The sequence below is a fragment of the Rhamphochromis longiceps genome, linkage group LG5 (genome assembly GCF_057381845.1).
Source record: "Rhamphochromis longiceps isolate RC_006_pf linkage group LG5, R_longiceps_female_GT1.1, whole genome shotgun sequence".
Lineage (NCBI taxonomy): Eukaryota > Metazoa > Chordata > Actinopteri > Cichliformes > Cichlidae > Rhamphochromis > Rhamphochromis longiceps.
In genome coordinates, this window is record NC_140561.1 from 19695739 (window position 1) to 19710177 (window position 14439).

The 14439-nt window shown below is 41.5% G+C and overlaps 2 protein-coding genes across 5 annotated transcripts in view; both read left to right on the top strand.

Moving 5' to 3' along the window:
- The window catches only part of LOC146669809 (inositol 1,4,5-trisphosphate-gated calcium channel ITPR1), a 74993-nt gene extending 69542 nt beyond the window's left edge, over positions 1–5451 (top strand). For all 4 annotated transcript variants that reach the window (XM_085406420.1, XM_085406421.1, XM_085406423.1 and 1 more), the window contains 3 exons: positions 1661–1821; positions 2516–2677; positions 3339–5451. In XM_085406420.1, coding sequence (XP_085262546.1) covers positions 1661–1821; positions 2516–2677; positions 3339–3425 — 410 coding nt within the window. In that variant the 3' untranslated portion in view covers positions 3426–5451. The remainder of the gene's footprint in view (positions 1–1660; positions 1822–2515; positions 2678–3338) is intronic.
- A 2671-nt stretch (positions 5452–8122) lies between these two features.
- Positions 8123–11824, top strand: LOC146669810 (class E basic helix-loop-helix protein 40-like). Its single transcript, XM_085406428.1, has 5 exons — positions 8123–8552; positions 8702–8765; positions 9029–9136; positions 9487–9610; positions 9802–11824. Exons 1-5 carry the CDS (start codon positions 8482–8484, stop codon positions 10713–10715), a joined length of 1281 nt encoding a protein of 426 aa, XP_085262554.1. The 5' UTR covers positions 8123–8481; the 3' UTR covers positions 10716–11824.
- Positions 11825–14439: the final 2615 nt, after the last annotated feature.

The window sequence follows — 14439 nt, forward strand, 5'->3', positions numbered from 1 at the left end:
GGTGTCCTTGAGTGAGCCTCTGCTTGCTTCTTTTTTTTTTTATCAAACTGTAGAAGGTTTTTATCCTTGGGCCTTTTTTGTTCTGCATTTGTACATCAGTAACACTATTGTGCAGCCCCCTTTATTGAGTAGAAAGATTAGGGTTTATGGGCTTTTAGTGAGGACTAATTGGTTTCATTATGTGGATAATTATTCTTAATGGGTAAAGTAAACCATGCATCACTTTTGTAATGACAGGCTAGCAAATAATATAGACTGAAATTTGAATTGCCATATTCGGGAAAGTAAGATTTTTTTCAGTCCATGTGACAAGTTAATCAATAAATGTGAAACTCGACTGTCTACTTTACAGAAGTGGTTTCAGTTATAAATCCAAAAATACCATCTTGAGAAAATTAACTTTAAGAACAATTCATCCATTTTCCAACCCGCTTATACAACCAGGGTCACAGGGGGAGCTGGAGCCTGTCCCTGCCCACATTAGCTAACAGGATGGGTGCAACCTGCTGGCTGTCAGTGTCACACTGGGTAACGTTTAAAAAACTTTTAAGTTCATATATATATATGAGTTTTAGTTTTCAGATAGATGGTCTCACATTTGACTCTAGAATACTTTAGTATACAACTGAGTTTGTGGTCAAATCATTGTCTTTAAGTGTCCAGGTCCTGTGCCGCTGTGCATTGGGGCAAATATCTCCACTATGGCCTCGTCTGTCCAAAGGAGTTTCAAGGGTCCTGTGGTTTGTTCAGACGCAATTTAGCAAAAATGTTCCTTTTAGAGAGAAAAAGCTTTTTCCTGTCAGTGCTTCCAAACAAGCCAAACCTCTTCTGTCTTTCTCTAACCTTGCTCTCATGAACTTTAACATGTAACATGCTAACCGATGCCTGTAGAGTCAGAATTTCTCTGAGAAATGCACAGCCTGACCTTGGGGTGAATTTGCTGGGGCTTCCACACAGCTAAATGCTCCAGGCTAACAAACTGACAAAACTTCTTATTTTTTCTTTAGGACTTCTTAATTTCTGTATGAATGTTGCTTTATTCCTGGAAACAACAATTCCTGGAAGCAATTTGTTACCAATGTTATCTTATCTTTTGACAGTTTTTAATCAATTTTAATTGTATACTTTGCATGTTGTTTGTCTTGGTTCTGAGCAAATTTTTTAGACATTTTAGATCACTTAGTGCTCTCTGATCAGTGTCAAATGACAGTTACATGACAATAATAATAATAAGATACCTTTATTAATCCCACGAGTGGGAAATTTCATGTCTGACAAGACAGACGGCCCATGTCCTCAAGAGCCATTTTAAGCCAATAGAAGAACAAAGAGTCTTGCAGCAGATGGTTTGGCACCCATAGAGTCCTGACCTCAACACACTGAGCCAGTCTGGGGTTACAGAAGACACTGCGAAAGAGTGAATACAGAGAACAATTGTTGTTCTTCAGGACCCAATGCAAGGAGACCCCTGTAACACCAAAGTTTGATTAGATTTAACATTCACTGACATTCAACATTCACATCATTTTAGCAAATATTTATGAATTTAACTTGTTAAAATAATGTGCATTGCATTACTTACAAAACAGCAAGAAACATTGATGCTTTATTTTTCCAAAACACACTGTGACCTCTATTCGTGCTATTTTCCTCATGGCAGGTCTGGAGCGTGACAAGTTTGACAACAAGACGGTGACCTTTGAGGAGCACATTAAAGAGGAGCACAACATGTGGCACTATCTGTTCTTTATCGTCCTGGTAAAAGTTAAAGATTCCACTGAATACACCGGCCCGGAAAGCTACGTGGCTGAGATGATCAAGGTAAACGCAAAGCATGCACACACCCTTAAAACAAAGAGCTAACTGATCTGGTTGTTTTGCAAGCCTATATGTTAAAAACTGATTGACTTCACTGTGAGACCGCACTGTTTTAGAACTAACAGTGTGTAAAATCAGAGGGAATGTCTGTAAAGACTGTGTAATCTGCAGAACTTTCTGCATAAAAATTGCTTAACCTCACAGCTTGATGACGTAAGTATCTTTGACATCATTCCCAAGCCATTTACTAGAAATCAGAGTGCTCCTTGCAATACTCAGTCCTGAATTCAAGAGCGCTTTGGGCAGAATTTCCCTTTGTGTCACATTTTTATGGTAAGCAGTGCTCATCAGTTTATCCTACTGAGTCACACATAAACACGTACCAGCTTGTCACACACACACACCACACACCCTAGTAGATTGTGTTCCGCTTTTTTAATCTAAACTGACAGACATACCTGTCATGTCCATTTAAAGACACAAACAGACCAATGGGAAGTATGTGCACCAGAAAGGCAGATTAGCCAAAACTCTTAAAGCTTAAAAAGGAATCAGTCACGTGCACACTGTGATTTTCATCGCAGTAGTAGAAAGTTTTCCCAATTTTTCCATTGGTAACAATATTTTGAATTTGCCTTTTCATTAACTGTTAATAAAAGTAGTTCAACGCTCGGCTGATGTTCTCTGTCAATGCCAGGAGCACAACCTGGACTGGTTCCCTCGGATGCGTGCCATGTCACTGGTGAGCAGTGATTCGGAGGGGGAGCAGAATGAAATCAGGAACCTGCAAGAGAAGCTGGAGTCAACCATGAAGCTGGTGACAAACCTGTCTGCACAGCTGACTGAGCTCAAAGAACAGGTATATCATGTGACAGTCAACTAACTCCCTCATTTTGTAATACACCATCGAGTTTTTCTGTTTGCGTTTTTTTTTTTTTGATTCAAAGCTTTCTGCAACCAATATTAAACTCCAGTTTTTACACTTTGTATTGTTTACATCTTCATTTCTGACTTGCCTTTGTTTGCACACTATTGAGAAATCAGGGGGAAAATGTTATTTCTCATATGCTTGCGTGCTTACAGTCATGTGAAAACAGAAAGCTTTCACAGGACTCTAAGCAGTCCTGTGAAAATCCAAATAAACCCTGTGATTCAATAGCATGTAGAACCACCTATAACAACAATATCCTGAAATAATAGTTTTCTTTAAGACTGTGTCAGTGTCTCACATTGTTCTTTAAGTATTTTGGCCCACCCTTTTTTTAAAATAGAGTTTATTGAGTTTTGTGGGCATTCGGCCACTGCAACACCTTGATTCTTTTCTTTTTCAGCCATTCTGTTGTAGATTTGCTCAGCCAACCTTTAGAATGCTTTGATAGGAGTCACGAAGTTCCCTAATGAAAAAATTTGCACAGCTAACTGTCAAAAACTCCAAAGTCTATAAAGACATGAGAATTAACATCAGGGATTCTATACTGAGATGATGCCTTTAAACTGTCTTGTTTTTTCCCCCTATGCAGATGACAGAACAGAGGAAGCAGAAACAACGAATTGGACTTCTTGGTCACCCTCCTCACATGAACATCAATCCCCAGCAGCCTGCCTGAGGGGCCTTGGGGCCATTTTCACCAGTGCCTGAGCACCCGTAACAGTGTACAACATGTTAGCCAGGAGAATGCCAAAACATGTCCATCTCCAGTATCTATTTAGGTCAATGTATGGCTGTATTTTCCAAAACACTCCCTTAGACGTGAGTAAAAGTTATCTTGGTATGTAGTATAGATGTGTCAGTGTGGGTGGAGTGTGCACGACGTGCCTCAGGACCTGAGAAGCCAGTCCTGTAAGTTTCTGTCTTCAGCTTTACTACCCTGAATGCCTTCTGCATCGGACCTGTCAGACAGCATGCCAAAGTTTAGCCATTGTTCCTGAGGGAATATTCCTCTCAAGTGTCCTTGTAATGAGGATTTCATCCTCTGTGTTGCACCAGCAAACTCAGGTCACATGTGGATTTGAAGTTTTGTTTGACCCCTACAACATGATATTTAATATTTTGCTTTCATCAGATGGCAATAAGAATGCTATTTAATATGCAATGACTAATTAAGAACTAACTAGTTTTGAGAATTTTGTTTGCTTTTTTTTTAATTTAAAGTGATTTATCATGTATTTAAAATATAAGACAAAGCTGTAAACAACACTGAAGAGGTCACCAAGCTTTTCCAAAGCATATAAAGATGTTATTAAATCTGTAATCGTTTGTTTCTTTGTTTTTTAAGTCGAGAGAAAGCATTTGATACTACTTTCAGAATTCTTTGTAATCTCAAACTAAGGGCCTCCTTGTTCCAGGGCAGTTTATATAAGAAAAACAATCGTTGGGAATACGTGGTAACTTTTTTTGAAGATAAAAAATAATTCTGACCCGTTACAACTTTGGAGAAATATTTTTTGTATAATGAACATTATGGACTTCCTAGAGAGCTGAAGCGATTGTTTCACCCTGACACTGGGTCCATGATGTATTTAACAATGTGATTTATGTGGGATCTCATTAAAACCACAGATCCAAACATAAAAGATTTTTGGGAACAACATTATCTTCATTATCCTTGATGTCTGCACTGACTTACTTAACCTTCGTTTAACCTGTTTAGATTGAAGCACTGATATTTTCTGTAGCACAGAAGCAATCGTTGCTATTTGTTTGGTCACTTTGTAAAGAATACAAAGACTGTGTTCATGTTAATGTGAAGAAAGAAAAAACTACTAGATTGAATTTGGAGTGCTGTTAAACCAAACTCAACTTTTATACTTACTGATGGATTCTGTCTGAACTGTACATTGCATTCTTGGAGTCTATTTAAATAAATAAGTGTGTCAAATATGGTTGCTGAAACCAATGTCTGCATCTACAAATGTGACACAAAAGGAAGTGAAGATCTGGTAATTCCCTAAGTCACAGCCATGCACTTTGATACTGCAGTGAGCATGAAAAAAATGCAGCATGCAGAAGTCATAATCGGGAATTGCCGGCAGATTATCTCTTATCCGAAATCCTCTAAAAATTAGGAAGTGCACTTCTTCGATTATCATACGGCATGGGGAAATGTCTGCGCGTACATGGGTTGCACATTTGTAAGCTTCATTTGATCTTTTTGTATTTCATCCTTCCGCAGGCAGAATATTTGTAGAGTTTAACATTTGTGTAGCTTCCTGTATTTGCATTGAACATTGAAACTGAACAGTACTGCCCAAAAGCATTGCGCCACCCTTAATTTCTTTATATTTTGTTAGGAAAATGAGAATGGTTACAGCTATTTATAGCAGCAAACGCACACAGAAATGCAGTTTCTGAGGCAAAAACATAGTTTGTACAATCCTAACAAGTTTGCAAGTCAATATCTGGTATGAACACCTTTATTTTCAACTCTCTTAGGCAAGCCTTAGTGGAATTTATTGAAGTAATCTTCAGGAATAGTTCTCCAGGCTTCTTGAAGGACATTCAAAGCTCTTCTTTGGATGTTGGCTGAAACTCTGATGGTGCTTTTTTGTTGTTGTTGTTTTAGGCCTAGCACTTCTTCTTTTGCCCTTCACTTGTCCAGTTTCTTCAAATGTCTGTGTAATAGCTCTTGGGGATCATCCTGTTGGTGCTTTACAAACTGTTATCTGTGGCATTTTTTATCAATTCAACTTTAAACTTGAAGAAATTGCAACAAATTAACTGTTTGGTTTTTTGTTTTTTTTTTGGATGCACTGCTCATAACACTGTGCATAAAAATACAATTTAAAATCCGTTTCTTTCTATGCTGTTTGTTGTGTGAAGATGCAACACTGGTTCATGTCTCGCGTTAGTGCCTTTACGCATGAATGATCAATAGGTCAGTCTTAAGTGTCCTACAAATGTCTCTTAAAATGGTCAGGTATAAGGAGTGGACTGAAAAGGAGTGGAAAAGCAGCCAATGTCCAAATCAAAAAAATTCCAAAGACCTCCAGAAAGCCTGGAAAACTATTGCTCATGACCACTTTTAATAAATTACAAGAAAGACAGGCTATTGGATTAAAATAAGACGAAATGAGGGGTGAGAGTCAAGACCTTTGCACAGTGATAAGTAAGGTTTCTAAATATATGCTTCAGATTAAGAGAGTGTTCGTCTCTATTTGTCGTCTATATGTTGTCGCCTAAAAGGCTGTTGAAATAGCCTTTGACATTCTCTCAGTGGTTTCACAGTATCACATAAAAAACAATATTTTTGTTACCAAAGCTCAAACATTTTGTAAGAAAAAGAAAAGGCTTCATTACATAAAAAAACAAACAGGATGTACTTGTGTTACGTGTCCCCAGACTGCCTTCAGGGTGCTTTCCATCGTTATGGTTATTTATAAAAGATTGGGATGTGACCGGGATTATGGTTGTTTTCCAATTACTGAGCCCCACTTTATTCACCAAACTCTAGGAACAGTTTCTAGGAACAGTTGATAAAATCACAGGACGAGAGATTCTGGAGGGTTTTAGTGGAAATACAGACTGTTACCAGTTACTGTGAAGGATCCTGATTATCTGAAACAATGAAACGTCTGTTTACTCCGGATTCTTTTAAAATTAGTGTCATTTAAGTGAAACTTTCAGAGCTAATGCCTTCTGATGTTATGAATGCATGTTTGATATCTGCAACTTTCTTTTTCTTTTGCTAGATAAGACAGATCGAAAAGATTGCTTTTAGCAGCAAAGCAGGGAGACAAAATGAGCTCTTAAACACAGTAATCATTTTTAGTTTTGTTTTGTTTTTTTGTCAGAAGGAGTATAACAACTGATGAAAATGCAAGAAGCTTCATAATGTAAAAAACCCCACAAAAACGTGCACGACTTCATCTGATTCTCCATAGATTTTACTAAATGTGCTGCTGCTGTGTTAAAAAGGTGTGAAAACTGGGAAAACCCTAAACCTCTTTCACGGTGGTTTCATAATGTGCCTTGAATTTAAGGTGTCTTTAACTACGAGATGAACAATTTATGATTTTCATGTCTTGTATGTTGCTGAGTGACCCCTAAATGCCACTGCTGTCGTTCCTGTTTTCGTCTGACATGTGACACCTACTGAATGTTGGTGTGTTCTCATATTTCCGTTCATTAAGCTGCAGCTGACCCCTATTATTCCTATTAAATGTGGAAATACCCTTGTGTATTAAGTTTGTTAGGATCATCATCAAACCTCATTTTATGAGCTATTCTTGCGTGAGAGGAAAAAAGTACCTTACTGCTTATTTCAACATTACATGAGAGTTCTAGGGGATATTTTTAGTGAATGCAAAAATATGAGCAAAATCCTGCAATGTAAACGTCGTCACACCAGTCCTTGTATACCATTTCGTTTTTCTGCGAGAAATGCAATCAATGAAGAAGCACGTTTTAAAAGTGTGCCTGCAGCCTGCAGCGGACAGGTGCAGCCGCCGTGTGCCTGGATGAGCTGGATGTGCCCCGCGCGCGCTCAGCAGGATCCCGGGGCCATGAGGAGATCAACGTGACAGACGGCACCGCCTCATGACAGTAAACACGGACTCCACACAGCCGTCCACGCACAGGCGCACGTGGTTCTCCCACCGTGACCGAGCCGTTCTGCAAACAGACCAATAGACGAGACAATTTCATCTTTCCTCTTCTACAGATTCAATAAGTTGTTTGTCTCCATGAGATTAATGATTAATAAAGTGAACTTTTGTCCTTTAGTGACGTTTGAAAAGCCCCTTAAATTGTTTTTATTGCCCTTGAAGAAATATTCCGATATTTTTTGCTATTTTGCAGTCGTACGTGAGATTTATATATTTTTATATACTTATTTATATACATATATATATTTAATGGTATACCTTGTGTTGTGTGTGTGTGTGGGGGGGGGGGGGGGGGGGAGTTGTGTGTGTGTGTTTCTTGTCTTGTTTTTATGGACATGTAGTCTGCCAATAAAGATTGAATTGAATTGTGTGCCTTTAACTGCTCGATATACTCTTTTAATTTTATTGTGTTCCTTTAAAAAAAAAAACAAACAAACAAGAAAAAACCGTAGTAGGTACCACACCTACTCGCCTCGCGAGGTTCGGGTTTGGTGAACTCCTGCGATGGTTCACTGCCAGCACGTTCCTCGGCGCACAGCCTTGTTTCCATACACTTCAGCATGGTGGTACACGGGATCGGTCATGCCCCGCCCTGCGCTCTGACGTCATTCGCCGTCCGCCCACTGAGGCGCCTCATCTGTAGGGAGTGGGCCGTCCTTTCGCCGAGGATACAGCGCCGTTTAACACGTGAGCCTCATGTGACAGAGGTAGATCAGTCTGAGCGGAGAGTCAGAGGGTTTATTTAACTCGTCGTTCTGTCCTCCCCCACTTTCCCAGCGCGCCACCAAGGCTTGACTTCCTCACCGCTGCGGGACCACGGCGTGGAGATCGCAGGAACTAACTTTACAGCGTTTTGTTTTAAAAAAAAATGACAGATTATTAAACAGTTTTAACCTTTTTCGACGCATTCTGCGCATTTTTCGTTGCATTTTATCATTTCCTTTTTTATTTACAAATTGCTTTGCAAGTGCTGATAGAGCGCGTAAATAAATGCGTATTCATTTCTGAGTGCTTTTGGAAGAGTACCTCGGTTTTGACAGCAAAATTGGAATACAAAGAATGGAGCGAATTCCAAGCGCGCAACCACCCCCTCTGTCCAAACATCAGGCTGAACTGTCAGACGTGCAGGGGTAAGTTATACTTTGGAGATGTAGCTTTCCCAGACTGCGTCGCCCCCTTTTTAACCTCCAACTAAAATGCACCTAATGTATAATTTTGTGCACTTTACCATCAAAATGACCTGATTCCTTACTCGTGCGCTCTTTTTGTGTTTCTTTAGGATGGATTTCCCAATGTATGTCTATAAACCCAGGCGGGGAATGAAGCGAGGAGAAGAGAGCAAGGTCCGTTCTACGTGTGTGTGTGTGTGTGTGTTCGTGTTTGTGGTTGTTTATTGCCAATTGGTAAAGTTAAGTAATAACCATAGAGCTCAAACATCCAGGAATTAGATTAGGAGTTGGTCTATAGTCCCATAAATGGTTGACCTAGTTTCTACTATGACATAACTCCTGGATTCCTCCCTATCGGTGTATCTGCCTCTGGTCATGGAGAACTATGTGCTCTCGTTTCACTTAAATTTACGCAACATTTCTGTTTATTCTCTTAGGAAACCTACAAGCTGCCTCACAGACTTATTGAGAAGAAAAGACGTGACCGGATAAACGAATGCATCGCCCAGTTAAAAGATCTATTACCCGAGCACCTGAAACTAACTGTAAGTTCATAGTGTAGGTGGGAGGGTTAATGGGATTGGCTGTATTGAGCGGCACGCACCATCTAGTGGCTGTTTAGTGCTATCACATCTTTGTTGAGTGCGTCAGCAGCTCATGCCGATGACGGCTCACGTTAAAGAGAATGTGCTGCTGTTAGATTTTTGTTGTTTCGAGTGTATATTTTAAAAAGTTACATTCAGTGTTGATTTCCTTAATGCAAATGAAATTTCAATAAATTGGTGTAAATTATTTCAGAGTAATCACATGTGGTGATGTGTACATGTGTAGTAGAGCTTGGTTTCTGCTTGTTATATAAGAGGATATGCTGACTGTGTGCGTGTCTCTCCATTAGACTCTGGGCCATCTGGAGAAGGCTGTGGTTTTAGAGCTTACGCTCAAGCACGTGAAAGCCCTCACCTCTCTTCTTGAGCAGCAGCAGCAGAAGATCCTCGCTCTTCAGAACGGCATGCAAATCGGTGAGCTGCAGATCATTTTTGCACACGCACAAACACATGAGGAGGAACTGGATGGGTTTTCTAGACAGAATGCAAATAATGCAGATGAATGCAGAATTGCACCACTGAAAGTAACTTCACTTACAGCTGTTTACAAAAGGTCACAGTCTATATTAGATTTCTGAGTGTGTTGTTTCCTTATGTGTTTATAGAGCAGCCTCCCATCAGCCAGGAGAAGTCAGAGGAGATGTTCTGCTCTGGCTTCCACATGTGTGCCAAGGAAATTCTCCAGTATCTCGCTAATCACAAGACTGACGGAGACTTCACCCCATCCCACGTCATCAGCCACATTCACAAGTTAGCTGTAGAGGTGCTGCACAGTCCAGCCCGACCCCGCACCCCTCTTAGCCCTCAACCCGAGGAAATCCCTGCCTACCAACCTCATAAAGAAATGTCTCCCAGCTTAGCCCCTAAGCCCAGCGAGGGCTACGGGAGGAACTGTGTGCCCGTCATCCAGCGGGTGTACGCTTCACCAAGCAGCGAGCAGAGCGGCAGTGATACAGACACAGACAGTGGCTACGGAGGAGAGCTGGAGAAAAACGAATCTGGGGCGCCGCAGGGACATCCAGATTATTACGTTCACGGGAGCCAGCAGAAGCGACTGCTGGCTGACAGGCAGAACTCCAGCATCAAGCAGGAGGATGACGAGCCACGCCACAAACGAGCCCGTGTGGAGTCGTCTGAGGATGAGCTGCTCTCAGGCGGAGAATCATCAACTTCTTCATCCTCTAGCGGATATGGAAGTTTCATGAGTGCATCCCCTAACCATCCACCCCCTCCTCCACATCCCCTCTGCATGCCTTTCTACCTCATTCCACCTTCTGCTGCAGCTTACCTACCAATGCTTGAGAAGTGCTGGTACCCTGGGGCCATGCCAATGCTCTACCCTGGCATGAGCAGCTCATCACCTACCATACCCAGTGAAAGGCCCGGCCCACCTCAGCTTGTGCTGTCTCCCCGGGGAGGTTCTCCAGCCCCAGCCATATCTCAGACTCCCATGGACTCTCCTGCTCTCCTTCAGGCACTCAAGCAAGTACCACCCCTCAACCTGGAAACCAAAGACTGAGAGATAAAGGCGAAAAGACTGCCCTGATATATTGCCCTGTTCTCAAAACACGACTGAGCTGTTCCATAATTCATAATCACTCATCTCCTCTTTTCCTCAGCCTGGAGGGTAAAGCATCAAATAAGAGGACTTGTAGAAATGATCAAGGAGAGAGAGAGAAAGAGGTGAGAGCAGCATCCTTCCACACTGAGAGCAATGCAAAGCTCTGGTTGAATGTCAAATGCTCAGCGGTGTTCAGTGGTATATGTGTATCATATAAACTGGATCTGCCCTGTACACACATAAACACACATATGGTTGAATGTAAAGAAAGAAATGTTTTAGCTGCTGCTGTTAAAGTGTAAACACAGATGAACATTGACGCATCTCACTCGCGATTTTGTAATTTAGAACGTGTTGCACCAAATGTTAGCGATAATTTGCCACCCAAAGTTTGTCGCCTATGTCCTTTGCTCACCATTATGATTACTGAGATGGAAAAAAAAGCCCTTTCAGCCATGACCGGCACCATAAAATACAAGGATTCCCTCAAATGTGTACAGACAGCGAGGGTACACCACATGGTAGATGAAGGAAAAGGCCGCCGCATGGCCACGCTGAATGAGAGAAGTGTCGTTTATGATTTAAACAGACGCCTAAGATGGATTTTTCTGTAATTATTGTTCATAGATTTATTGTACATTTCTATTTTTGATACCTTCTCGCACTCTGTCTGCCCCGAGAGATATACGAGGAGGGCAGAGTGTGGACAATGTACGTCGTGTACTCAGAAACTGTGTACATACTGTAGCACTGTGCTGGACCTGGTCTGCATACTCGACATCTGTTTCTGCTCAAGTCAAACCCGGTGTTTGTGCTTGCTGTTGCCTTTTACTTGTGAAAAGCTGATAAATCTCAGATGTTAATTCTCTGTACTATGTATGAATCTTGGAGACAAAGGAGCAAGGAAGTGAATGTAAACGTTTTAACCAGAAGACTAGTTTTCTATAGAAAGAGGTACTTGAGATTTTATATTTTGGGACCTACATGAAAGATGTTTGATGTAAATATTTTGTCTATAATTGTTGATATACATGATATAAGTGTATTAATAAAGTATTTTTTTTCCCGTGGAAACTTGTTCTGACCGTATATGTACGAAAGAGAGTGAGAATGTGTGTGAAAACAAATAAATACTTTTTAGAGGTTTTACAGCACCACAGCATTCACGTCACAGGGAACACTTATGTAATGGCAGATCTGTGGCATGGCTCTCCTGCTGGTTAACCGTCTGTGGCCTCAAATGCAAAAACACAAGTAAACACACGAGTATAAACAGCTACAGTAAATCATCTGAGGCAACAGTCAGAATACATCTGCATCTTGTCTCTATGGCTGTATGAGACGATAGTAAATACCATTATTCCAGATTTGTGACACACACCTCTGCATTTAGTTTCCCTGCAGAGTGCTTTACCTCCTGGAGACATGCAAAACATGTAGCTGTATAATTTACAAAAAATGCTACCACTACCTCCTGTGTTGTGCAATCACATTTTTCATCTATGCGATAGCACCTCCAATTATAGGTTTATCTCAGTGCAGTTCAACATAAGCCCAGTGCCAGTCACAACATCTTTGTCTTCCCACCTACACATTTTTTTCCAGTGCCCTTTTTTTCAGAGCTTAGTCATTCTGTTGCTGGTTTGTTTATATAATCTACAGTTTGAGATTACGACCAGCCACCTAAATGTCATTTATATCTTTCAAACTAGTTTCCTTGAAGCTGATTTCCATTTATTTGTTTCAGGAGGAGTTGCATGTTGTATTGATGTCATGAGTTTGCAAGCAAAACCATTATACATGTACTCACCACCCACTTTGTTATTTACACCTTGCTAGTGCCAAGTTGAGCCCTTTTTACCTTCAGAGATGCCTTAATTCTTCTTGGCATGGATTCAACAAGGTGCTGGAAATATTCCTAAGCAATTCCCATCTACGCTGATATGATAACATCACACATGATGTGAATCTCCTGTTCCAGCACATCCCAAAGGTGCTCTATTGGAATGAGATCTGGAGACTGTGGAGGCCAGTTGAGTACAGTGAACTCGTTGTCATGTTCAAGCAATCAGTTTGAGATGATCTTGTCTCTGTGACATGACCTGTAATCCCCCTGATGGACTCATCAGAAGATGAGTGCACTGTTGTCGTAAAGGGACGGACAATGTCAGCAATAGTACATTGGCCGTGGTGTTTAAATGATGCTCAGTTGGTGCTAAGAGCCCAAAGTGTGCCAAGTAAATAACCCCACACCATTACAACACCATCACCACACACATATATTGATATAAGGCAGGATAGATCCATGCTTTCAAGTTTTTTACACCAAAGTCTGACCAGCGAATGTTTTTCTAGTCTCATCTTATCCAATTTTGATTACCAAGTACTAATTCCAGTGTGGCCATCTGCTGGAAAGACTATCTGCTTTAAGGTTTGTGTTGTGCTTGCATAGATGCTCTTCAAGGTTCAAGGTCCAAGGTTCTTTATTTGTCACATGCATAGTTATACAAGTATAACACACAGTGAAATGTAGCCTGACACACTCCTCGACATGTGCAAAAATAGGGGGGGTGGGGCTGTAGAGGAAGAACATTATATATATAGTATATACATTGGGTGAATGTGCAGTAGTAGCAGCAAGCAGGTGAATTCTGTACATTAATATGAATAGACATCTGACTATTTTACAGGATAGACAATATAAACATTTAAAATTAAAGGAATTTGAAATGTACATTGTGCCTTGGTTTAGTGTCTGGAAGAGAGTCCTGTCTCAGTCAATTATAGATGATGTGAGATGATGTGAGCAGGCGGGTGTGTGTGGTTTAGGGCACGGATGGCTTGGGGATAGAATAATAATAATAATAATGGATTGGATTTATATAGCGCTTTTCTAGGCACCCAAAGCGCTTTACAATACCACTATTCATTCACTCTCACATTCATACACTGGTGGAGGCAGCTACAGTTGTAGCCACAGCTGCCCTGGGGCAGACTGACAGAAGCGAGGCTGCCATATAGCTCCTCTTGAGTCTCTCTGTCCTTGCCCGGAAGATGCGGAACCTTCTACCAGAATGCAGAAGTTGGAACAGTTTGTTGCCAGGATGGGACGGGTCCTTCAGTATCTGCGCTGTTCTAGTCCGGCATCTCCTGGTGTAGGTGTCCTGAAGCGGGGGGAGAGCAATCCTGCAGCAGCGTTCTGCTGTACGGATCACTCTCTGGAGAGCTTTTTGGTCCTTCACACAGCTGTTCCCAATGCTCTCCACAGCGCCTGTATAGAAAATCCTGAGGATCTTTGGAGAGACCCTGAACTTCCTCAGTTGTCGTAGGTGATACAGGCGCTGCCTAGCCTTTTTGGTCTGGACCTGAATGTGGGCAGCCCATGTCAGGTCTGAGGAGATGTGAACACCAAGATACTTGAAGGACTGCACCCTCTCCACTGGAGCTCCATTGATGATAATGGGCTTGTAGTCTCTGTGCTGACCCCTTCTGAAGTCCACCACTAGCTTCTTGGTCTTGCCGACGTTCAGCTGGAGTTGGTTGTCCTGGCACCACGATGCCAGATTCTTCACTTCATCCATGTAGGCCGCCTCATCGTTGTTGGAGATGGCACCCAACACCACTGTGTCGTCAGCAAACTTCACAATGGTGTTGGAGCCATGGGTGGCCACAGAGTCTGAAG

Coding starts and splice junctions, on each gene's coding strand:
- LOC146669810 (XM_085406428.1), top strand. CDS start 8,482: ATGGAGCGAATTCCAAGCGCGCAACCACCCCCTCTGTCCAAACATCAG. Junction 8,766..9,028: donor AGCGAGGAGAAGAGAGCAAG/GTCCGTTCTACG, acceptor TTATTCTCTTAG/GAAACCTACAAGCTGCCTCA. Junction 9,137..9,486: donor CCGAGCACCTGAAACTAACT/GTAAGTTCATAG, acceptor TCTCTCCATTAG/ACTCTGGGCCATCTGGAGAA.